This window comes from Oryctolagus cuniculus, chromosome 6 (genome assembly GCF_964237555.1).
Source record: "Oryctolagus cuniculus chromosome 6, mOryCun1.1, whole genome shotgun sequence".
In the NCBI taxonomy this organism is placed as follows: domain Eukaryota; kingdom Metazoa; phylum Chordata; class Mammalia; order Lagomorpha; family Leporidae; genus Oryctolagus; species Oryctolagus cuniculus.
This window is the reverse complement of record NC_091437.1, coordinates 25,829,149-25,853,551: the sequence shown is the minus strand read 5'-3', so window position 1 is coordinate 25,853,551 and position 24,403 is coordinate 25,829,149. Positions and strand designations below refer to the sequence as shown.

The 24,403-nt window shown below is 41.8% G+C and overlaps 1 protein-coding gene across 26 annotated transcripts in view; it reads left to right on the top strand.

The window, feature by feature from the left end:
• The window catches only part of FAM13B (family with sequence similarity 13 member B), a 99,922-nt gene that overhangs the window by 28,531 nt on the left and 46,988 nt on the right, over positions 1–24,403 (top strand). For 9 of the 26 annotated variants that reach the window (XM_070076127.1, XM_051844249.2, XM_051844248.2 and 6 more), the window contains exons 3-8: positions 549–740; positions 1,177–1,389; positions 5,253–5,430; positions 5,733–5,874; positions 10,937–11,032; positions 15,056–15,216. In XM_070076127.1, the coding sequence (XP_069932228.1) occupies positions 584–740; positions 1,177–1,389; positions 5,253–5,430; positions 5,733–5,874; positions 10,937–11,032; positions 15,056–15,216 (947 nt within the window). In that variant the 5' untranslated portion in view covers positions 549–583. The remainder of the gene's footprint in view (positions 1–548; positions 741–1,176; positions 1,390–5,252; positions 5,431–5,732; positions 5,875–10,936; positions 11,033–15,055; positions 15,217–24,403) is intronic. The other 17 variants (XM_017341080.3, XM_070076130.1, XM_051844251.2 and 14 more) reach the window with 5 other exon arrangements.

The following is a 24,403-nucleotide window of genomic DNA, read 5'->3' as shown; positions in this document are numbered from 1 at the left end:
ATTATTTAAAACTGAAAAATTTCCTTTTTTTCTAAATAAAAATGTATACAGCTGTTGTGCACAAATAACTGATTAATCTTGTTCATACTAATTCATCATTTGTAAAAAGGGATTTTTAGACAATCATCTTATTAAAAGTGATTCTTTCCGGTATGGGTGTTTATGAATTAAGAGGTTAGATGAGCTTTTATGTAGCAGTGTCCGGAAATGGATTGTTCTTATCATCTTTAGGTGTGTTGTTACAAACTTGGTCAGTAAAGGTCTCCTTGGAGTCACATTTGCCCTTAAATTTGTCTTTGGGAAATTAATGTCCCTTCCTAAATTTTGGATAGTTAATTTTGCTATTGTTGTTAAAATGCAAACACTAGAGGGAACATTCAGAACTATTCATAAGAAAGAGAATGCTTAGATAAAACTGTAGACCTGATTAACTGGAACATATTAAACAGCGCACATTCAGGTGTAAAGCATTTTTCTTTAATGTATTTAGTCATATTGCCACCTGTTAATCATTATAGTTTTTTTTTTTTTTGTCTTTCATTTGGCAGAAAAGACAGCTTTGATTTCTGGCTGCAAAAAAGATATGAGGAAGAGCTCCTCCCCTTCCTTGAGTAACTGCAACTCCGTTCTTGCTAACAAAATATTTGGAATTCCACTTGATGAGCTGCAGCAGGGAGGACATCCAGACAATGAGGTTCCGTTCATAGTCCGCCACGTTGTGGACTATATTGAGGAACATGGTATACGTTTCCTTACTTTGAGGGCTAGCTTTTGTTTTGATAAACACAACTTACCCTTTTTGACCTTGGATTTTTAAATTTTTTCTTTTTAGTATGGAAAGTTCAAAACATAGGGAAAACAATATAGACGCTCTTTTTAACGTTCTAATGTTTTTTACTTAAATTCTTATACTAGATGTGATGGTTGCCCAGCCTAGAACATTTTTTGGTAGGGGTGACAGGAATATTTTTAATAAGGGGTGGGATAAAATATAATATCCCTTAGAATAAAGATAGTATGCTTCTAGGCGTGTAATTTGAAGGTCTTTAGCCAGATCAGGGGAGCCAACAAAGGCTTTCCAAAAGAATGAATATTTTAAGTTGATTGGAGAATGAATATATATGGTCAAATAGTTGAAGTTGTAGCTTATTTAATGTTTGCCTTGAACTAATGTAGGAGGTCTGGAGCAACAAGGACTTTTTCAAGTCAATGGAAATGCTGAGACAGTGGAGTGGCTTCGGCAGAGATATGACAGTGGAGAAGAGGTGGATTTGGTTAAGGAAGCAGATGTTCCCTCAGCTATTAGTCTTCTTAGGTTTTTCCTTCAAGAACTTCCTGAACCTGTTATCCCTGGCAGTTTGCATATTCACTTGATGCAGCTTTCTCAAGGTAATATAATTTGATTCTTATCAGTCATTTCAGTCATTCATTAATAATTTCAGAGTACTTTCCGATAACTTTTTTTTTATTTAATTAAAAATAGGTCTGTTTATTTGGAAGGCAGAGTGACAGAAAGAAAGGGAGAGACGGGGAGGGAGAGAGGGGGTGAGAATCTTCTATTTGCTGGTTCATTCCTCAAATAGCCACAACAGCTGTGTCTGGGCCAGGCTGAAACCAGGAGCCAGGAACTCCATCTACGTCTCCCACATGGGAGGCAGGGCTCCAAAACTTTGGTCACCATTTGTTGCCTTCCCAGGTGCATTACCAGGAAGCTGCATTGGAAGTGGAGCAACTAGAACTCAAACTGGCACTCTCATATCAGCTGCCAGTGCTGTAAGCAGTGGCTTAGCTAGCCTGCTGTACCACAACAACCTGAGGATGGTTTTGATCCTTAGGCCTCTGGGTCATGGGCCCAGCATGCTTCCACTGTGCTACTCTTTTTTTTTTTTTTTTTTTAAGAAGATTTATTTATTTATTTAAAAGGCAGAGTTACAAAGAGGGAGAGGCAGAGAGAGAGACAGAGATTTTCCATCCCCTAATTCACTCCCCAAATGGCAGAGAGAGAGAGAGAGATCGATCAATCGATCGATCGATCTCCCATCCCCTAGTTCACTCCCCAAATGGCCGCAATGGCCAGGATGAAACCAAGAGCTTCATCCAGGTCTCCCATGAGGTAGCAGGGGCTCAAGTACTTGGGCCATCTTCCACTTTGTGCTGCTTTCCCAGGCACATAGCATGGATGCTGGATTGGAAGTGGAATAGACGGGACTTGAACTGGTGCCCATATGGTATGCTGGTTCTATAGGCAGTGATTTTATCTGCTGCACCACAGCACCAGCCCCTTACTCTGGTGTTAATTAGTATGTGTAGTATATCAGTGATTTATTATTTTCTACTTTTTAAAAAATAAATCTTTAAGTTTTATTTTTATCTGAAAGGTAGAGTTAGCACAGAGGGAGAGACAAAAAGGTATATTCCGTACATTGGTTCACTCCCCCAGTGGCTGCAGTGTTCAGAGTTGGGCCATGCCGAAGCCAGGAGCCAGGAACTGTGGGGTCTCTTACGTGGGTAGAGGGGTCCAAGTACTTGGGCCATCTTGTGCCTTCTCAAGTGCAGTATCAGGGAGTTGGATCAGAAGTGGAGCAGCCACTTCAGTATGGGACCAGGCGTTGCAAGCAGAGACTTAACCCATTATGTGGGCAGTGCTGGCAAGGGACCATCTAGTCTAGTTGAGGGAATGGCAATTGCTTGGATCCCTATAAGTACTGTTTTTGTTTTGTTTTGTTTTGATTTAACTGTTCATTTGAAAGGCAGAGTTGCAGAGAGCCAGGAGCCAGGAACTCTGGGCCTCCCACATGGATGGCAGGGGCCCAAGCACTTGAATTGTCTTCTGCTGCTTTCCTAGGCACATTAACAGGAAGCTGGATTGGAAGTGGAGCAGCCCAGCAATGGGATACTGGAGCTATAGGTGACAGCTTTACATGCTATGCCGTAGCACTGGCCTCACTGTTGTTTTTGTTTAATTTTAAAATTTTACTTTTTAAAGATTTATTTATTTGAAAGGTGGAGTTACAGAGACAGAGAGACAGGTGTTCTATCCGCTGCTTTATTTCCCCAAATGTCTGTAATGGCTAGGGCTGTGCCAGGCAGAAGGCAGGAGCCAGAAGCTCCGGCATTGTGGCTTAGCAGGTTAAGCTTCCATCTGTATCCTATATGGGTGCTGGTTTGAGACCCAGGTGCTCCATTTCTGATCTAGCTCCCTGCTGTGCACCTGGGGAAGTAGCAGCAGGAGGCCCAAGTACTTGGGCCTTTGCGCCCACGTGGACTACTCAGAAGCTCTAGGCTGCTAGCTTCAGCCTGGCTTAGCCCTGGCTGTTGTGGCTTTTGGGGAGTGAATCTGCAGATAGACGATCTCTCTTTGTTTCTGTGTAAATATGCCTTTCAAATAAATTTTTAAAAAAATCTTAAACGAGAAGATGGGTATGTTAGATGATGATCTAACATACAGATTTGGAAAACATGTTTGGTAGAATTTGTCAGTGTTGCTGTAGTCACCATTGATAATATGGATTGCTTGCATGTTTTAGTTCATACATATGATTTTTTTTTAGGGTTTTATTTGAAAGAGTGACAATATGAGAGAGAAATACTTTCCATATGCTGGTTCACTGCCTAATTGCCAAAGTGGCCTGGCCCAGCCCTGGATGAATCCAGGAGCCAAGAACTCCATCTGAGTCTCTCACATGGGTGACAGGGACCCAAGTACTTGGACCATCCTCTGCTGCTTTATCAGGAACATGAGTTTGGAACCAGATTGGAAGCGGAGCATCCGGGACTCAAACTGATGCTCTGATATGGGCTGGTGTCCCAGGCAGAGGGAGTTGAACCCGCTGTGTCACATGCTTGCCCCGTTTTATTTTTTAAAAGATTTGTTAATTTGAAAGAGGGAGAGACAGGACTGGGGTTGGAGGGGAGCGGTCAGTGAGAGAGAGATCTTTCATCCACTCATTTGGGGAGACAAATGATCGAGAAGCCTAGAATTCCATCCAAGTTTCCTAAGTGGATGGAAGGGATGGGCCCAAGTATATGAGCCGTCTTCCACTGTCTTCCCAGGTGAGTTTGCAGGGAGCTGGATTGGAAGTGGAATAGCCAGGACTTGAACTGGCACTCTGATGGGATGCTGATGTTGCATGCAGCAGCCCAGCCTGCTGGGCCATTATACCCGCCCAAAGATTATTAAAAGTAACCTTTTTCTGCTCTAAGCTTAGATTGTTAAAATTTTTTCACCAGTTACAGAGACAGTGATTTAAGAAGTGTTAATCCAAGAAATGTTCCATCCAGTTGTAAAGTCAAAGTGCTGGTGTATTTGAATGGATTGTTGGTAATAGTAGAAAGTATAGAAAGATTGTTACGGGTTACATGCTAAATTTTAAGTAAAACTCATGTGACTCTATGTAGCCTTTCCTGATAAACTGTAGACTTTTGTTATTTTGCAGAGATGGCCAATATTATGACTGTAACTTTTCACCGAGAATGTTTCTGTAAATTAATTTTAAGAACCTGCAGAAAAATACAAAATGAAATAAAATTGAATTAATTGTTGAAGCAAAAAATTCCCCCATTTTGAGAGCACCTCTGTGAAATTACCTCTCTTAAAGTGGCCCTCATTAAGCAGTGGGGTTGATGGAGGCTGAGTTTCTGTTTGTGAGAACTCACTGACATGATAAACACAAGCCCTGGCTTCTGTGATAAACTCCAGTTGATAAGAGAGTACCATCAGTTTAGAGGAGAAAGATGTGGAATGCAAGACCTTCTAGATATTAGGGGAAGAAAAAAGTCACTCTGTCACCCTGTTCTTTTCTTATTTTCTCAGTTCATTTAAGTGGAAAAATATCACTGATAGTGATATCAGTCCATCAAATTGTGTTTTTGCTTTGCTCATAGTAGTTCTTGTTGACTGGCATGGCCAATGTCTTTTGACTTCTTCTAGTTGGCGCTAGTTTGAAAATACAGGTACAGTCATGCAAGAGACAGTACAGAGAGAATTGGGGCCAGTGAGTAATAGATGAGGAAAACATCCTCCAGCAGTTGAGGATTTTAGTTCCTTTTCTTTACCTCCTCCTTTCCAACTTTTCTCCCATTTAATAAGTGAAATGCAAAGCCTGAAGGCATTTGGCCTCTGGTAGAGGAAGTGAAGAGGTTTTAAATTGTTGAAGTAAAAAGGTGATGTGGGTGGAGTGATGTGAACCTGGCAGAGTATCTGAGCCTTACTTTTTTACTTCATTAAAAAGACCTGTCATTATCTTTTATAGATTATAATAATGAAGATGAATTTGGAAGAAAATTGAAGTTCCTCTTGCAACAGCTTCCACCTGTTAATTACAGTTTATTAAAGTTTCTGTGTAGATTTTTAGCCAATGTAGCTTCACATCATGAAGAAATTTGGTCTGCGAATTCTTTGGCTGCTGTCTTTGGTCCAGATGTCTTCCAGTGAGTTATTTGACAATTTTTGTTTAATTTTAAAAATTTTGTTTGTAAAATAGAATCAGTATATTGTCTTCCAAGAATCATGGGTTATTTGATGTACCGTACCGTTGTTTTTTATAGTACATCGTATTAATCTCAGCATTTATGTGAAAAAGGGTTCTAGTTAGGTAGGCTTTTCAGATGGGAAAATGAGACACAGAATGATGACATAAATTGCTTAGGTTCATGAAGTGATTCCAGTTGTTTCCTAAATCTACCTATGATTGATTTAGGTACTCTCAGTTCATTTGAACTTTCATTCTTAGCATTTATACAGATGTGGAAGATATGAAAGAGCAAGAAATAGTGAGCCGGATAATGGCTGGACTTCTGGAAAATTACTATGGGTTTTTTGAGAACGAAGAGGAAGAGTTTTCATCAAATGATTTGAGTTCCATTACAGAACAGGTGAGAGTATTTTTAATGTATTTGAAGAGAGACTTATTTTTTAAGAATAGTCTCTTAAAGGGTTGACACAAACTTAATGTGGAATTTAGATACTGAACTAGAAATAGTTCTGTTTATTTAATCAGGTGGTAACACATCTATATAGTGTATGGATGAGAACTTTTTATTTCTGAACAACTTCTTGTTTTCAATTTGGGTAATAAGGAAAAGGCATTGCAATCAGAGTACTTCTGTGTGGTAAAGGTTTTTGGGTTTTATGTGCCTTTTTTTTTTTTTTTTCCTAACTTAGGCATTGTTTATTTTGCAAGTATAGTGTGATTTTGGTTTTTGCAAAGAAACTGCTAGCACTGGTCAGTGTACGTAAAGGGTGAGAAATTTAAGGGAAAGATTCAGTCTGAACTTAGAAAAATTTGAAATGTTTTTGACTAACCTAGCATATCAATGTAGTAGTGTCATTGTTGCCATTAATGGGAAGCATTTGGAGATTACTAGGTTGGGTTGCTGATACTTTTTAATTCTAGTAACTTTAGAATATTAAAGCCCATTTCTGAGGCTGTGTTGTGATCTCTTGTTGTTACTGCTATGCCTTGGTTATTGAGATTATGCAAGTATCTTACTTACTCTCCCCTTATCAAATGGGAATCTTAACGCTGAGGAATTGCAGTTCATTATAAAGCTGTATTAGTCTAGAATCATGCAGTATAGAATTTGTGATTTAGGTCTTTTGGGGGGGTTTTCTTCCATACTTAAGTGAAATTGTTTGTCAGCAAACTTTTTTTTTAAAGATTTATTTATTTATTTAAAAGAGTTACACAGAGAGAGGAGAGGCAGAGAGAGAGAGAGAGAGAGAGAGAGAGAGAGGTTTTCTATCCTATGGTTCACTCCCCAGTTGGATGCAACGGCCAGAGCTGCTGTGCCATTCCGAAGCCAGGAGCCGTGAGTTTCTTCTGGGTCTCCCATGCTGGTGCAGGGGCCCAAAGACTTGGGCCATCTTCTTCTTTCCCAGGCCACAGCAGAGAGCTGGATCAGAAGTGGAGCAGCCAGGTCTCAAACTGGTGCCCATATGGGATGCTGGCGCCTCAGGCCAGGGCATTAACCTGCTGCACCACAGTGCCGGCCCCAGAAATCTTTTATTAGGTTAAAAACTATGATATTTTGATTGTGGGGTGGAGCTGCTACGTTTTAAATATTGGTTAATAATTCAGTAATTTTGAAAAATAAAATGTACAGCAAAATGTCTTTTTGTGTTAAATAACCATTTTTTTTCCCCGTCCTCCCCATTGTTTCTTAAATGCTTACCCTTAGTTTTTTTTTTTTTTTTTTTTTAAGATTTATTTATCCATTTCAAAGTCAGAATTATACAGAGAGAGGAGAGGCAGAGAGAAAGAGAGAGGTCCTCCATCCTATGGTTCACTCCCCAACTGGTCGCAATGGCTGGAGTTGCGCTGATCCGAAGCCAGGAGCCAGGAGCTTCCTCCAGGTCTCCCACGTGGACTTGTGCCATCCTCCACTGCCTTCCCAGGTCATAGCAGAGAGCTGGATTGGAAATGGAGCAGCCGGGTCTTGAACCGGAGCCCATATGGGATGCCAGCGCTTCAGGCCAGGGCATTAACCTGTGCCGGCCCCATACCCACAGTTTTTAAATGGAAAAAAAAAAGTAAATATTTTACCTTTTTTTAAACAGTAAAGTGGTATACTGCATATGCTGCTATTTTTTACCTTGTTTTATATCAGCAGTGAATGTTGGAGATTTTTTTTTTTTAAAGATTATTTATTTATTTGAAAGGTGGAGTTACAGAGCTGGAAAGTCAGAAGTAGCAAGTTCACTCCCCAGATGGCTACAGTGGCTATGGCTGGACAGGCCGAAGCCAGGAGCTGGGAGCTGGGGCTGGGAGCTTCAGCTGGGTCACCTGTGTGGTTTTGAGGGCCCAAACACTTGGGCCATGTTCCATTGCTTTTTCAGGTGCATTGGCAGGGAGCCGGATTTGAAGTAGAGCTGCAGGGCTCGAACCAGTGCCTGTATGGGATGCTGATGCTGAAGGTGGTAGCTTAATCTGTTATGCCACAGCGCTGGCCCCTGGAGATCTTTTCCTAATAGAATGTAGAGAGCATGTGTATAGTTTCCTTATTGTCCTGGTAGAACCTTATAATTTATTTGATGTATACTAACAGTCCCCAGTTGGAAAAGTGATATACATTCTGCTTTTCCCAGAATAGTCTTGGTTTATATCTGATAGAATATTTAGTAGCTCCACCTATCATGCTCAGATGTGTACGGATTTGGGTGGTCACACTATTGAGTGATGCCCATTTGGGTTTCAGCCTTTCATTTGCAGTGATAAAGCAGCATCTTTTGAACAGTAGATTATTATACAGATTTGTATAAGTTCTGATAGTTCTTGGATCTGATTATGTGAGTTTAGAAGTTTTATTTTCTGAGTAACTCAGCTTTTATATAAAAGAATTGCTATGCTTTTATGCATCTTTTTGAGTAACGCTTTTTACTTTTTGAGATTTGTTTTCCAAGGTATCATGGACTTTAAAGGAATAGTAACAAATGCTTGATTATAACTTATGTGTAAACCGAGATTGAAATTCTGTGTGTGTGTGTGTGTGTGTGTGTGCACGCATCAGGGTGCTTCAAAAAGTTCATGAAAAATAAGGATTTGTGTGCAAAAATTTTTTGAGATCCATCCATAGTTTTTCATAATGAACATTTTCTACAAATTTTTTAAGGACCTCCTACCTCTATGTATATGTACCATAATATGGGGAAATGTGCATTTTTAAAAATATTCATGTGTGTGTGTATGCGTGCATGTGTGCATATATATGTGTATAAAGTAAATCAAATGGGTACAATTTATAACCTAACTCAGTGTTACATGGAACTTTTGGCACATATTTTTGGAGGTTTCCAAGGGTCATATACAGTTCCTTACTTAGTAACCTGTTTAAAATAAAAAAACTGATATTTCTGTTACTTGAAATGACAGGGCCAGCATTGTGGCATGGTGAGTTAAACTGCTACCTGCAATACCAATTTTCCATGTGGGAACTGTTTTGACTACCGGCTGTTCCATTTCAAATCCAGCTCCCTGCTAATGTGCCTGGGAAAGTAACAGAAGTTGGCTCAAGTACTTAGGCCGCTGTACCTGTGTGGCAGACCTGGAAGAAGCTTCTGGCTCCTGGCTTTGGCCTGGTCCAGCCCTGGCCATTGTGCCCATTTAGGAAGGGAAACAGTAGATGGAAGATCTCTCTCTTTCTCTCTTTGTAACTCTGCCTTTCAAATTAAAAAAAAAAAAAAAGAAAGGAAAGAAAGAGAGGGACAAGTAGATAAAGTAGATAGATATGCCTTAAACCCTTAATGTCTTAAAGGTATTCCATTTATTGAGGAATTCTGCCTGTCACCTTTCTCTTCTTTTTTAGCTTTATTTATAGTCTGTATGGTATGCCTTGATTATGTTGTATACTGTCATAGCGTTCTCTGATATTTCTATTATTCTATGGTTTATTTATGTATACTGAAATAAATATATATATATTTCACATTTATTTCATCTTTTTTTAATCACTAGAAAAGTTCACTCAAAATATGCTTTGTTTTACGTACTTATTAAGTTGAATGGTTGTTAAATTAAGCAATACCAGGAGGTAATGTTGAATTCTGCAAATTTGCCATGGATGGAGAAGAGGATGGTGGCATATTAAACAGAATATGCATAGTAAATTAGTTAGTGTGCTAGGTTCTGAGAGACTTGTATATTTCATTATCTTAACTCATGTTGCAAATCACATGGATATATTTTTAATCTGTTTTTATTATATTTCTGGATTATAAGTGGGTTACAAGTAAATACTAAATGACTTAATGCTATTGATACAGGAATAAGATATCTTTTTTTTTTTAAAGATTTTATTTATTTCAGAGTTAGAGTTACAGAGAGATAGGTCTTCCTTCTGTTGGTTCACTCCCCAAATGGCTGCACTGGCCAGAGCTGTGCTGATCTGAAGCCAGGAGCCAGGAGCTTCTTCCAGGTCTCCCACAGGGGTGAAGGGGCCCAAGGTCTTGGGCCATCTTCTGCTGCTTTCCCAGGCAATAGCAGAGAGCTGGACTGGAAGAGGAGCAGCCGGGGCTAGAACCCGTGCCTGTATGGGATGCTGGCGCCGCAGGTGGAGGATTAACCTACTGTGCCATGGCACTGGCCTCTTATTCCTGTATCTTTAAAAAAAGATTTTATTTATTTGAAAGAAAGCATTTTGGAGAGTGAGGAGAGACAGAGAGGGATCTTCTATCTGCTGATTCATACCCAAGTGACTGCAGTGGCTGGGCCTGGGCCAAGCTCACACTTCTATGGGATGCTGACACTGCAGGCAGTGTCTGAACCATCTGTGCCACAGTGCCAGCCCCCATACTTTTATATCTGCTACATTTTAATTTATTTAAAAGACAGGGAGAAAGAGAGAGAGAATGTGTGCGTCCTGTGCTGGTTCACTCCTCAGATGCCTACAACAGCCAGTGTTGGACCAGGCTGAAGTCAGGAACTGAAACTAACCACTCTCCATGTGAGTGTTAGGGTCCTATCACCTGCTGCCTCCCAGAGTGTGTATTAGCAGGACGCTGGAACTGGGAGCAGAGCCAGGACTCAAACCCAGGCACTTGTGTAGAGGATGTGGTTATCCCAACCTTTGGCTCAACTGCTAGGGCAAATGTCCACCCCTCTTACCTGTATTTTTAAAGATACAGGCAGTCCTGGCCCATCTTGGCAGTGCTTTTTTTTTTTTTTTTTTCTCCTTCTGATTTTGATATTTGAAAGAAGCAGAATTTATCTAACACTATATTCTTTTGGAATTGTATCTCATGAATGCAAATACTTGACTATTAGAACCTTCTCAATTTTTATTAATAGGAGAGAGATGGCTGGAGATCATGAGTGGAGGGAATGTTTGAGAAATGACCCAGAGTCAAATGAACTTTGTATGGGTCCTTAAATGAATGAGAAACAAGTAGAGTGGCTTGAAGATGGAGGTGATAATTATGTTTCTTTATACATTTGAGAAGGCAGGTAGCAGCGTTCTCCACAAGCTGGAGTCTGGAGATCAGGCATTTCCTGAGGCCCTAGAGAAGGGAATTACAGCAGTCAAAGACAGAAGAGATGTAAGTATGGATGAGGGGTTTCCATTAGTGGAGTTGAGGCAGCTGCCTACATAGGACAAATTAAAAATAATTTATGAGCAGAATGTTCTTGATAAGCAGGAGGTCAGATTGACAAGAAGAGATTAGTATGGGGTTAGAGGGCATTTGACTCTATTTAATTCTTATTCTTGCTGAAGATAATTGAGTCAGTTCTCACCACAGGAAATTACGTTGGGGTGCATGGAGGGAGGAAGAAAAGCCCATGGTTATGGTTCATGTCATACCTTAGTTGATAATTGTTAGCAAAAATATTGCTTTAATATCAATTAATTTACATAAAGCATGGGGCTGGCACTGTGGTGCCGTGGGTTAAAGCCCTGGCCTGAAGTGCCAGCATCCCATATGGGTGCCAGCTGTTCTAGGCTGCACCTCTTCCAATCCAGCTCTCTGCTATGGCCTGGGAAAGCAGTAGATGGTGTCCCAAGTCCTTGGGCCCCTGCACCCACGTGGGAGACCCGGAAGAGGCTTCTGGCTTCAGATTGGCGCAGCTCTGGCCATTGCGGCCATCTGGGGAGTAAACCAGTGGATGGAAGAACTCTGTTTCTACCTCTCTCTGTAACTCTGTCTTTCAAATAAATAAAGTCTTTAAAAAATTTACATAAAGCTTATTGAATTAAGTATATATTCAATATAATTGACTGTAAGGCTTTCATAGTTCCTAAGGACTACTGACTGTAGACACAAATTGAATTTTTAAAAAATTTGTTTATTTAGAAGTCCCAGAGTTACACAGAAAGAGAAGGAGAGGCAGAGAGAGGGCTTCCATCTGCTGGTTCACTCCCCAGTTGGCCACCACGGCTGGAGCTGTGCCAATCCAAAACCTGGAGCCAGAAGTTTTTAGGTGTGGGGCGCAAGGACTTAGGCCATCTTCTGTTTCTTTCTCAGGCCATAGCAGAGAACTGGATCAGAAATAGAGCAGCAGGGACTTGAACTGGTGCCCATATGGGACACCATCAGTGCAGGTGGTGGCTTTACCCACTGTGCCACAGCACTGCCCCCTCCCCCACAATTGATTTTTTAAAAGTGTGTATGTGACATGTTAAAGTAGTTGTGCCTCCTCATAAAAATGTATGGACTAGATATTTGTCTAACCTCAGCTTAAAAGGCCATCTTTAAGATTTCTTTTGGAGGCCAGTGCTGTGGTGTAGCTGCTGCCTGTAACGCCTGTATCCCATGTGGGTGCCCCTTTGAGACCCAGCCGCTCCACCCTTTTTTCCCTTTTTTTTTTTTTTTGAAGATTTATTGGGACTGGCGCCGTCGCTCGCTCGGTTAATCCTCCGCCTGCGGTGCCGGCATCCCATTTGGGCACCGGGTTCTAGTCCTGGTTGCTCCTCTTCCAATCCAGCTCTCTGCTGTGGCCGGGGAAGGCAGTGGAGGATGGCCCAAGTGCTTGAGCCCCTGAACCCATGTGGGAGACCAGGGGGAAGCATCTGGCTCTTGGCTTCGGATTGGCGCAGCTCTGGTTGTAGTGGCCATTTGGGGGGTGAACCAACGGAAGGAAGACCTTTCTCCCTCTCTCACTGTCTAACTCTGCCTGTCAAATAAATTAAAAAAAAAAAAAAAGATTTTATTTATTGTAGGGAGAGACAGATCTTCCATCCACTGATTCACTCCCCAAATGGCTGCAACTGCTGGAGCTGGGCCTATCTGAAGCCAGGAGATTATTCCAGGTTTTTCAGGTCTCCCACGTGGGTGCAAATCCACACAGTCTTGGGTCATCCTTCACTGCTTTCCCAGGCCGTAGTAGAGAGCTGGATCGGAAGAGGAGCAGCCGGGACTTAAACCGGTGCTGAGGCCTGGCCCACTATACCACAGTGCCAGCCACTGTTCCACTTCTGATCCAGCTCTCTTACTAATGCACCAGGGAAAGCAGTGTAGGATGGCCCAAGCATTTGGGTCATCTCTTACTGCTTTCCCAGGCCATAGCAGAGAGCTGGATCAGAAGTGGAGTAGCCGGCACTCAAATCAGTGCCAGCCCCAATTTTTTCTTTTTTTTTTAAAGACTTATTTATTTATTTCAAAGCCAGAGTGGTAGAAGGGATGGAGATCTTCCATCCATTGGTTCCTTCCCCAAATGCCTACAACAGCTGAGGCTTGGACAGACTGAATCCATGAACCAAGAACTCCATTCTAGTCTCCCACATGGATGGAATGGCAGGGAATGAAATTGAGGGCCATCATCTGTGCCTCCCAGACACAGTTACAGGAAGTTGGTTTAGAAGATAGAGGTGGGATTCAGTCCTAGGCATTATGATATGGGAGTGGGTGAACAAGAGCTTACTTAACCTGCTGCAGGACAATGCCCACCCCAGTTTTTACTTCTATTTGTTTATTTGAAAGGCAGAGTTACAGATAGGGAGTGAGAAACAGATCTTCCATCAGCTGATTTACTCCCCAACTGGTTGCAACTCTGGAACTCCATCCTGGTCTCCCACCTGGGTGGCAATTGTCTAAGAACTTGGGCTATCTTCTGCCACTTTCCAAGGCACATTAGCAGGGAACTGGATTGGAAGTGGAACATCCATGGCTTCAACTGACACCCATATGGGATGTGGGTGTTGCAGGTGGTAGTTTAACTCACTGTGCCATAGTGCTGTTTCTCCCTTTTCTTTAAATAAAAAATTATTTATTTATTTGAATGGGAGAGTGAAAGATCATCTATTCACTGGCTAACTCAACAAATTCCCCCAATAACCAGGGCTGAACCAGGCTGAAGCCAGGAGCCAGGAACTCCATCTGGATCTCCCACATGGCTGGCAGGGACCCAAGTACTTGGGCCATTCTCCACTCCATTCACAGGGAGCTGGAAGCGGAGCAGTCAGGGCTGGAGCCAGTGCTCTGATATGGAATACCTGCGTTGCACACATGGCTTAACCTACTGTGCTATACAACTTCAGCCCTTGCTCAGTGTTCTTAATGACTAATATTAACTTATATAAGATATTAAGACCGTGAGTGGGTTGTTTCTTCTTTAAGATAACTTAAAAAATATTTCTCATTGGAAACTATTTTGCTGATTTCCCTTCTTCAGTATTGCATTGTGTTTTTAATGAGTGATTCCTAATGTGGCCAGTCTAATAATAGAGGATATTTTATGACGTCCATCAGTTACGTCATTATAAACTTGTACTAAGTGGTTAAAGTATGATTTTTTTTTCCCTTGTTGTAGGCATTATGATATAGGAGTCTTTTCATGACAAATTTAATCTGAATCATTTAGAGGTTAGCTGACATTTTCTAAAACATAGCTAACACCTTAAGGCAAAATGTACCTTTCTTTTTTTGTACTTAAAATGACTTGTTTAATGCACCTAAAAGTTGGAGGAATCAATTAGAAATCTTTTGTAATTATTAGATTTACAAAGCTGGCTAGAAAATGAAGCTTTCTTAGTGTTAACTATAGTGTGCCAGCTTTTTTTAGTTTGTGGGCTTAGAGTTGTTACTTCCCATGTCAAAATAATTTGTGTGGCTTATAATTTTATTTTATTTTATTTTATTTTATTTTATTTTTGAAAGGCAGAGTGGACAGTGAGAGAGAGAGACAGAGAGAAAGGTCTTCCTTTGCCGTTGGTTCACCCTCCAATGGCCGCCGCGGCCGGCGCACCGTGCTGATCCGATGGCAGGAGCCAGGTACTTATCCTGGTCTCCCATGGGGTGCAGGGCCCAAGCACTTGGGCCATCCTCCACTGCACTCCCTGGCCACAGCAGAGAGCTGGCTTGGAAGAGGGGCAACCGGGACAGAATCCGGTGCCCCGACTGGGACTAGAACCCGGTGTCCCGGTGCCACAAGGCGGAGGATTAGCCTAGTGAGCCGCGGCGCTGGCCTTATAATTTTATTTTGATATGAAAAAGTTGGAAGGTAATTATGTAAGACACACCATGGGGAAAATGAGTTATGTTTAAAATATTTTTAGATTAATATATTCAAGATACATCAATTAGTTTAATTAAGTGTTAATTCTGAATTTCCTTTTATTTCTGTAGGTTAATGAACTTTCTGAGGAAGACGAGGAAGATGAAAAGCTGGAACATATAGAAGAACTTCCAGAGGAGCATGTAGAAAAATCAAATGAAATGCCAGAAGAAGTTCAACTGAGGATGACTGAAAATGTCCTGGAGTCAAATGATATTATGGCATCAACAAGGTAATATATCAGTTGAATGCACTTTAGCTTTGACTGTTAATTTCAAATGTAGACTCCCTCAAGCCCTGAACCACACAAATTGTAGATGTCTAAGAAAGATTGACATTCGTGTATGAAATAAGAAGAAAATTTTAAAGCAGCCAACCTCCTCTCCCTGCTTAAGATTGATTGATTTATTTTAAAGGCAGAGTTACAGACAGAGAGAGGCAAAGAGGAGGAGAGACAGAGCTCTTCACAATGCTGCTTTACTTCCCAAATGGTTGCAGTGTCTGTAGCTGGGCCAGGCTGAAACCAGGAGACAGGAAGTCCATCCAGGTCTCCCATGTGGGTGCAGAGTCCCAAGCACTTGGGCCATCTTCTGCTGCTTTCCCAGGCATGTTAGCAGGTAGCTGAATTGGAAGTAGAGTAGCCGGTTTGGAACCAGTGCTCATATGGGATGCTGGCATTACACACAGCCACTTAAACCACAACACTGTTAAAATGCTGGTCCCCAAAATAGTAGCCTTACTAGAGGAATTTTCAGATGTGTCTTTTATTTCAAAAATAATAAAGCTTCTTAAATATATTTCTTGAAATTTATTTATTTTGTGTTAGCTTTTCAGCTGGCCTGGTAATATTTAAGAACCTTTAGAAGCAGAATTAGAAGATACAGGGCCTTCGGCGCCACGGCTCACTAGGCTAATCCTCCGCCTTGTGGCGCCGGCACACCGGGTTCTAGACCTGGTCAGGACGCCGGATTCTATCCCGGTTGCCCCTCTTCCAGGCCAGCTCTCTGCTGTGGCCAGGGAGTGCAGTGGAGGATGGCCCAAGTGCTTGGGCCCTGCACCCCATGGGAGACCAGGATAAGTACCTGGCTCCTGCCATCGGATCGGCGGGGTGCGCCGGCCGCAGCGCGCCGGCCGCGGTGGCCATTGGAGGGTGAACCAACGGCAAAGGAAGACCTTTCTCTCTGTCTCTCTCTCTCTCACTGTCCACTCTGCCTGTCAAAAATAAAAATTAAAAAAAAAGAAAGAAGATACAGGGCCTTAACTCCCTGTGCCACAATTCCTGTCTGCATTTAAAAAGTTTTTAAAAATATTATTTGTTTTATTTATTTACTCTTAAAATTTATTTGAAAGGCAGTGAGGAAGAGGGAATGAGTGAGTGTACTCTTCTTTTTCATCCATTGGATTATTCCCCTGATGGCTGCTACAGCTAGGGCTGGGCCATGGCCAAGCCAGGAGCCCAGAATTGAATTCTGGTCTCCCATGTGGGTGTCAGGAACCCAAGTACTGGAGGTACTGCCTGCTGCCTTCCAGGGTGCACATTAACAGGAAGTTACAATCAAGCAGAGCTGGAACCTGAACTCAGGCACTCTGATGGAATACAGGCTTCCCAAGTGATATCTTAATCACTAAGTCAAATGTCCACCCAAGACAATTTATTAAGGAGGATACTGGACAGGTTACAGACCCTGGATGGTCTTAAGGACTGGAGCTGGGACAGACCAAGGTCAGGAACCTGGAACCCTATCCAGGTCTCCCATGTAAGTGGTAGCCTAAGTACTTGAGCCATCTTCCACAGCTTTCCTGGACCCATTAGCGCAGTGGATTGGAAGTAGAGCAGTTGAACTTAAACCAGGGCTCCTATGGAAGGCCGCATGCCCCAGCACTGGTCTGAAGCAAAAATCTTAAACTTGTAAGGTTCTGTCTACACAATCTGCCTATCCCATCTTCAGTTGTCTCAGCTTTTCTGACTTTTTCTCTTGGCTGCTTCCCTTTTTTTTTTTTTTTTATAATTTTTTGACAGGCAAAGTGGACAGTGAGAGAGACAGAGAGAAAGGTCTTCCTTTTGCTGTTGTTTCACCCTCCAATGGCCGCCACGGCTGGCGCGCGGTGCACTGCGCTGATCTGATGGCAGGAGCCGGGTACTTATCATGGTCTCCCATGGGGTGCAGGGCCCAAGCACTTGGGCCATCCTCCACTGCACTCCCTGGCCACAGCAGAGAGCTGGCCTGGAAGAGAGGCAACCGGGACAGAATCCGGCACCCCGACCGGGACTAGAACCCGGTGTGCCGGCACCGCTAGGCGGAGGATTAGCCTAGTGAGCCACGGCACCGGCCTGCTGCTTCCCTTTTGATATTTCTCTTCTGGCTGTAATTTCTCAAATGTATCTCTATGTAATGTTCCACTGCTGATACTTTGCATTGGTTTTTATCTCTTCCTGGACGGATGTCCCCTAGGATATTTGCATAGTTCCCTCAACTCTATTAAGTCTTTGCTCAAATATCACTTTTTCAATGCTGTCTTCCCGTAACCCATTTTTGAGTTCCCTTATGTATTTATTCATAAGTAGTATGACCTTGTAATAGTTGTTTATTATTGTTAAAGCACTAGAATGTAAATAATGTGACAACAGATTTTGGTTAGTTATGCTATGTATTTATAAAATTTAGAATGGTGTCTGCAACAGAGTAGGCACCAAATATATTAAGTATTACATTTTGGATAAATAGAGAATTAGAAGCAAAGTGACATTTTCTTGAATGCTTATCTTCATATGAGTAGAATTACATATACAGCAAAAGTGTCGTAATGTAAGAGAAATGTAAAATACATTCTTTGGCTATCTAAGATAAAATCATTCTTTGTTTATCTTAGATGAAAGAAAAATAAGGAAATTGTCCTAGAATGCACAGGGCCTAGTATATGAGAGTACTTCAGAAAGTGTGTGGACTGGCGGGTATTGTGGCCGCAGGGTTAAGCTGCCACCTGGAGTGCCCACATCCCATAGGAATGACTGGTTTAAGTTTCAGCTTCTCTGTGCTCTTGCTGCATCTTCCTGCTGATGTGCTGGGAGGCATCAGGTGATGGCCCCAGAATTTGTGTTCCAGCCTCTCGTGTGGGAGGCTGGCATGGAGTTCCTGGCTCCTGTCTTTGACCTGATCCTGCCCTGGTTGCTGTGAGCATTGAACCCATGAATAGAGGATTTCTGTCTGTTTCTGTCTCTGTCTCTGTCTGTCTGTCTGTCTGTCTCTCTCTCTCTCTCTTTTTTTTTTTTTTTTTTTTTGAGATTATTTATTTGAAAGGTAGTTACAGAGATGGAGAGAGAGAGAAGAAGACCTTCCATTTGATGGGTTTCTTCCCAAATGACCATATTGCTGGAGATAGGGCAGGCTGAAGCCAGGAGCCTGGAATTTCATCTGGGACTCCCACTGGGATGGCAGGGTACCAGATAGCCAGGCAATCTTTCGCTGCTTTCCCAGGTGTGTTAGTAGGGGGCTGAATCAGATACAGAGCAGCTGGGACCTGATCTGGTGCTCACACTGGATGCTCATGTTGCATGTGGTAGCTTAATTTGCTGTGCAACGATGCTGGCCCCTTCTGCCTCTTTCTGTCTTTCACTTTTCAAATAAAGTAATTAAAACAAAAGCCAGGGAGAAGTAAATTAGGTGATAGATTTATTTTGGTGTAAGAATTTTTTAAAGATTTATTTACTTATTTCAAAGTCAGAGTTACACAGAGAGAGAAGGAGAGGCAGAGAGAGAGAGAAAGGTCTTCCATCTGCTGGTTCATTCTCCAGTTGGCTGCAACAGCTGGAGCTGCACTGATTCGGAGCCGGGGACCAAGAGTTACTTCCGGTTTCCCACATGAGTGTAAGGGCTCAAGGACTTGGGCCATCTTATGCTGCTTTCCCAGGCCATAGCAGAGAGCTGGATTGGAAGTGTGGCAGCTGCGATTTGAACCAGTGCCCATATGGAGTGCTGGCACTGCAGGAGGTGGCTTTACCTGCTGTGCCACCGTGCTGGCCCCTGGTATAAGAATTTTTAAATCAACGTATAATGTTTTCATAATACACATTTTTCATGAATTTTTTCTTTTTAAAGATTTTATTTATTTGAGAGGTAGAGTTAAAGACAGAGAGAGGGCCGGCGCTGCGGTCCACTAGGCTAATCCTCCGCCTTGTGGCGCCAGCACACCGGGTTCTAGTCCCAGTCGGGGCGCCGGATTCTGTCCCGGTTGCCCCTCTTCCAGGCCAGCCCTCTGCTGTGGCCAGGGAGTGCAGTGGAGGATGGCCCAGGTGCTTGGGCCCTGCATCCCATGGGAGACCAGGAAAAGCACCTGGCTCCTGGCTCCTGCCATCGGATCGGCGGGGTGCGCTGGCCGCAGCGCGCCGGCCGCGGTGGCCATTGGAGGGTGAACCAACTGCAAAGGAAGACCTTTCTCTCTGTCTCTCTCTCTCACTGTCCACTCTGCCTGTCAAAAAATTAAAAAAAAAAAAAAAAAAAAAAAAAAAGCGCCTGTTTTATAAGAGTGTAAAGAGGAGGAAGTTTTCCTTTAGTGGGAGTATCAGAAATGTTAGGTGGCTAAATGTAGAATTTATCTTCTGAGAAATATGGAAGTTTTATCAAAGTAAAAAAAATAAGTATCAGAGCATGATAGATAATGACAGCTTCTATCGCTTGTCTGCCCCATAAATGATACAGTTGGTAAAGACTTGTTATATATAATTTAATAATTTTGTAATAGAAATCTTATGTAGTATTCTGTTGTCTTAGCTGTAGAGTATTCCCTACTTAGGGAAAATATTTTTTGTTTTGATCTTAAAAGAGATGTAATTTTTGTTTTTGTAATGTTTTGTATCTTTCTAGATCTGGTTTGAATTTCTAAGATGGTAATTTTGGCATGATATATCAGGAGTTACCCAGTTTTTAGCCTTGAAAATTAATATTAATATTTTTTGAAATTGAAAAACTGAACAATAGTTTTCCACTTATTTTGTGTTTGTTTTTAGTAGTTTCATAACTGTTAATTTATATCCCTGTATATGATGGTGTGGTTAATGAAAACAAACAGATTGGCTTCTCTGTATATCGTGGTTTAAGGTCTGAGTTTTTTTTAATGCTAGCCAGTTTCAGAGTTCTGTCCCCTTTTTCTAAATCCTGAAAATTAGAAAGTACTTAGTAAGAAATTTGTGGACTGTTGATTGGGTACCTCCTTGTCAACAGTGACCTCATGTTGCAGTCTGCTTCCATTAGACTGCAGAGTGTAGCACAGTCCTATTTAGGAGGACTCAGCACTGATAATTGCGCAGCAGTTTTTATAAGCCCATCATCATCCTTTACTGTGTTTGAGATGAAATCTCTTTATCTCATGTTTTTCCTGGGAGATTCCAGGGTATTCAGAATGGCTTGCAAGGCTCTGTTGCACAGGTAAAGTGATCCTTATCTAAGAGTTAATTTAAGCCTAATCTGGATTGTTTTATTGAAATGCTGTTTGTAGCATTAAATACTTCTAATTGGGAAAGTAAAATATTACTAGTTTCCTATAAACATTGTATTTGAGTTATAAAAATTAGTTATTGGAATGACTGGTTGCAAAATTTATTTTACATACATAAGTAAGATGATTATGTGATTATAGACAGATATAAAAATAAAATCAGAGTTAACAGCAGAAGGGAGAAAAGGTCAGGGGATGATCACAGACTTTAGCATTATACTTACTAGAGGGCTTTCAAATATGGATGTGCCGTGAGAGTTGTGTGTCCTGTTAGTTAAATTTTTTTAACTGGGGTTTAATGAACACAGCATTGTTAGCTTGTTTTTATAATACCTAAGTAATTTGACCTGATATCAGTTAACATTTTTTTCTTTCATCTTTTTAAAATCAAAATTCACATCCTTGTAATATCTATGCTTTTTAGCTGTAGACAGATAACTGAGTTGATAAGTCTATTTTATATTAATGTGTGTGTGTGTGTGTGTGTGCAGGCCTTGGTTTATATATGAGGGCTTTTTACTTACATAATTTGGCTAAAGTCTGGAAATAAAATTAAATTCCATGACAAACTCAGTCCTTTTTCTTTTCAGAAACTCAGAGTACTACTTCATAGAATCAATTTTTGGTGTAGCCTCGTGGGTGATAATCTGACTGTTAAAATGCAAAATTCATTTGATTTGTTTATTGTGGGTTTGGGTGGATCCTTATTAAAAAGAGCTGTTTATTTGGTTGTGTCAGCATATTTCTTTTTTTTTTTTTTTTTCGATTTTTCTAAAATTTATTTGAAAGGTGGAGTTACAGAGAGGCAGAGGCAGAGAGAGAGAGAGAGAGAGAGAGCTATCTTCCATCCCATGGCTTATTCCCCAAATGGCTATAACAGCCAGAGCTGGGCCAACCTGAAGCCAGGAGCAGGAGCCAGGAGCTTCTTCTGGGTCTCCACGTGGGTGCAGGGGCCCAAACACTTGGGCCATCTTCTGCTCCTTTCCCAGGCTCATTAGCAGGAGCTGGATGGGAAGTGGAGCAGCTGGGTCTTGAACTAGCAGCCATATAGGATGTCGGCACTGCAGGCAGTGGTTTGCCTGCTGTGCCACAGTGCGGGCCCTTGATCTCCTTATCTTTACATTATGTTTGAAGCTTTTAAACTTCTCTCCTGTTTGTTTATAAGATCTGTAGTGGGTTCTTGTGAACTATAGTTATCCTACTGTGCTGTAGAACACTAGAACTTCTTATTCTTTTCTTTTTAAAGATTTACTTAATTATTGGAAAGAGTTAACAAGGGTGTGGTGTGGAGAGAGATGTTCAGTGTGCCAGTTCATTCCCCAAATGGCTGCAGGGGACAGGGCTGTGCCATTTTTATTTCGTTTAATATATCCTATAATTCCATCCATTTACTGCAAATGATAGGATTATATTCTTTTGAATGGCTCAATAATATTTCATTATATATATGACTGTATTTTCTTTATTCATCCATTGATGGGCATCCAGATTGATTCTGTATCTTAGCTATTGTGAATAGTGCAGCAGTAAACAGTTTTCTCTTTGATATGATTTTACTTCCTTTGGATATATATCCTAAATTAGGATAGATAGTTGGGTCATATGGTATATCTGTTTCTGTGTTTTGAAGAAGCTACATACTGTTCCTCTGTAGTGGCTGTACTAATTTACATTCCCACTGACAGAATTCTCTTTTGCCCATATTCTTGCCAATATTTATCATTTATTTATTTATTTATTTATTTTTTTGACAGGCAGAGTGGACAGTGAGAGAGAGAGAGAGACAGAGAGACCCTCCAATGGCCGCCGCGGCCGGCGTGCTGCGGCCGGCGCACCGCGCTGATCCGATGGCAGGAGCCAGGAGCCAGGTGCTTTTCCTGGTCTCCCATAGGGTGCAGGGCCCAAGCATCTGGGCCATCCTCCGCTGCACTCCCTGGCCACAGCAGAGAGCTGGCCTGGAAGAGGGGCAACCGGGACAGAATCCGGTGCCCTGACTGGGACTAGAACCCGGTGTGCCGGCGCCGCAAGGCGGAGGATTAGCCTAGTGAGCCGCGCCTATATTTATTTTTTATAATAGCCATTCCAACTGGGATAAGGTGATATCTCTGTGGTGGTGTTTTGTATTTCCCTGTGAGCTACTGATACTGAGCATTTTTTTTTTTTACAAATTTGTTGTCTATTTTAGTTTCTTTTTGAAAAGTGATCATTCATATTATTTGCCCATTTTAACTGTATTATTTGATTTTGTTACTGAATTTTACTTGTTAACCTTCCCACTAGTAACATGAGTGTTAATTTCATAGCTTTTATCAGCATTGTGTGTGTGTATATATATATATATATATATTTTTTTTTTTTTGACAGGCAGAGTGGACAGTGAGAGAGAGAGAGACAGAGAAAGGTCTTCCTTTGCCGTTGGTTCACCCTCCAATGGCCGCCGCGGCCTGCGCGCTGCGGCCGGTGCACCGCGCTGATCCAATGGCAGGAGCCAGGTACTTATCCTGGTCTCCCATGGGGTGCAGGGCCCAAGCACTTGGGCCATCCTCCACTGCACTCCCTGGCCACAGCAGAAAGCTGGCCTGGAAGAGGGGCAACCGGGATAGAATCCAGCGCCCCAACCGGGACTAGAACCCGGTGTGCCGGCGCCGCAAAGCGGAGGATTAGCCTAGTGAGCCGTGGCGCCGGCCAGCATTATATATTAACGTCAAAAAAATAAATTTGTATTTTAATCCTTAAATTTACAGTTTTAGTTGGGTTATTGCTCTTTTTGATTCTTTTTGAAATATTTGTTTTTTTAAAGATTGCTTTATTTGAAAAACAGTTAGAGAGGGAGACAGAGATAGAAAGAGAAAGATCTGTCTTCTATTTGTTAGTTTACTCCCCAGATGGCCACAGTGGTCGGGGCTGGGCCAGGCTGAAGCAAGAGCCAGGAGCTAGGAGTTCCATCCAGGTCTCATGTGGGTTTGTGGGCTCAAGGAGTTCGGTTATCTGCTGCTGCTTTCCCAGGAACATTGCAGGCAGCTGGATCAGCAAAAATTTGAACCCATACCCATATGGAGTTTGCCTGCATTGAAGGTGATGGCTTAACCCACTATGCTTACAGCACAGCCACATGAAATGTCTTTTGTCCAGCAGTATATCCTAACGTTTTAGTAGTGATTTAATCTAACAAAAAAAAAAAAATGAGAAAATTCCTCTGTGAGGAGAAGCAGATGACCAACAAATGGCAAACTTGAGGAAGAAAATTAAAATGTGATAATAAGAGTTTAGTAACAGGCTGATGCAGTAAGTAGTTGGAAACCAGGATTTCTCAGAATTTGATTTAAGGCAAAAGCTTACCAGGAACCACAAATTGAATGGTGACAAGAAGGATATTGAATTTATAAATTCTCCTTACTGTTTTCAGCATATTACATTGTCAGTGGATTATAGTTAATATTAAAAATAAGTTGAAAAATAAGATGAATAGGTGAGACATCATCTAATTACATTATCAAGGGAAATATAACAGATAGGCATATAAAAACTTTTATTAATTACCAGCTCAGAATTGAAATGTAAAATTTAAGTAATTGTTGCATAAAATATCAGAAAAATCAGAGTTGACAATAAGATGCTTCATGGGAAACCTCATTTTTTTTTTTAAAGATTTATTTTATTTATTTGAAAGAGTTACTGAGAGAGGTAGAGACAGAGAGAGGTCTTCCATCTGCTGGTTCACTCCCCAGATGGCCGCATTGGCCAGAGCTGCGCTGATCCAAAGCCAGGAGCCAAGAGCTTCTTCCAGATCTCCCACGTAGGTGCAGGGCCATCTTCCACTGCTATCCCAGCACATTAGCAGGGAGCTGGATTGGAAGTAGAGCAACTGGGACTCAAATTGTGCCCATATAGGATGCTGGCATTGTAGGCAGTGGCTTTACCTACTG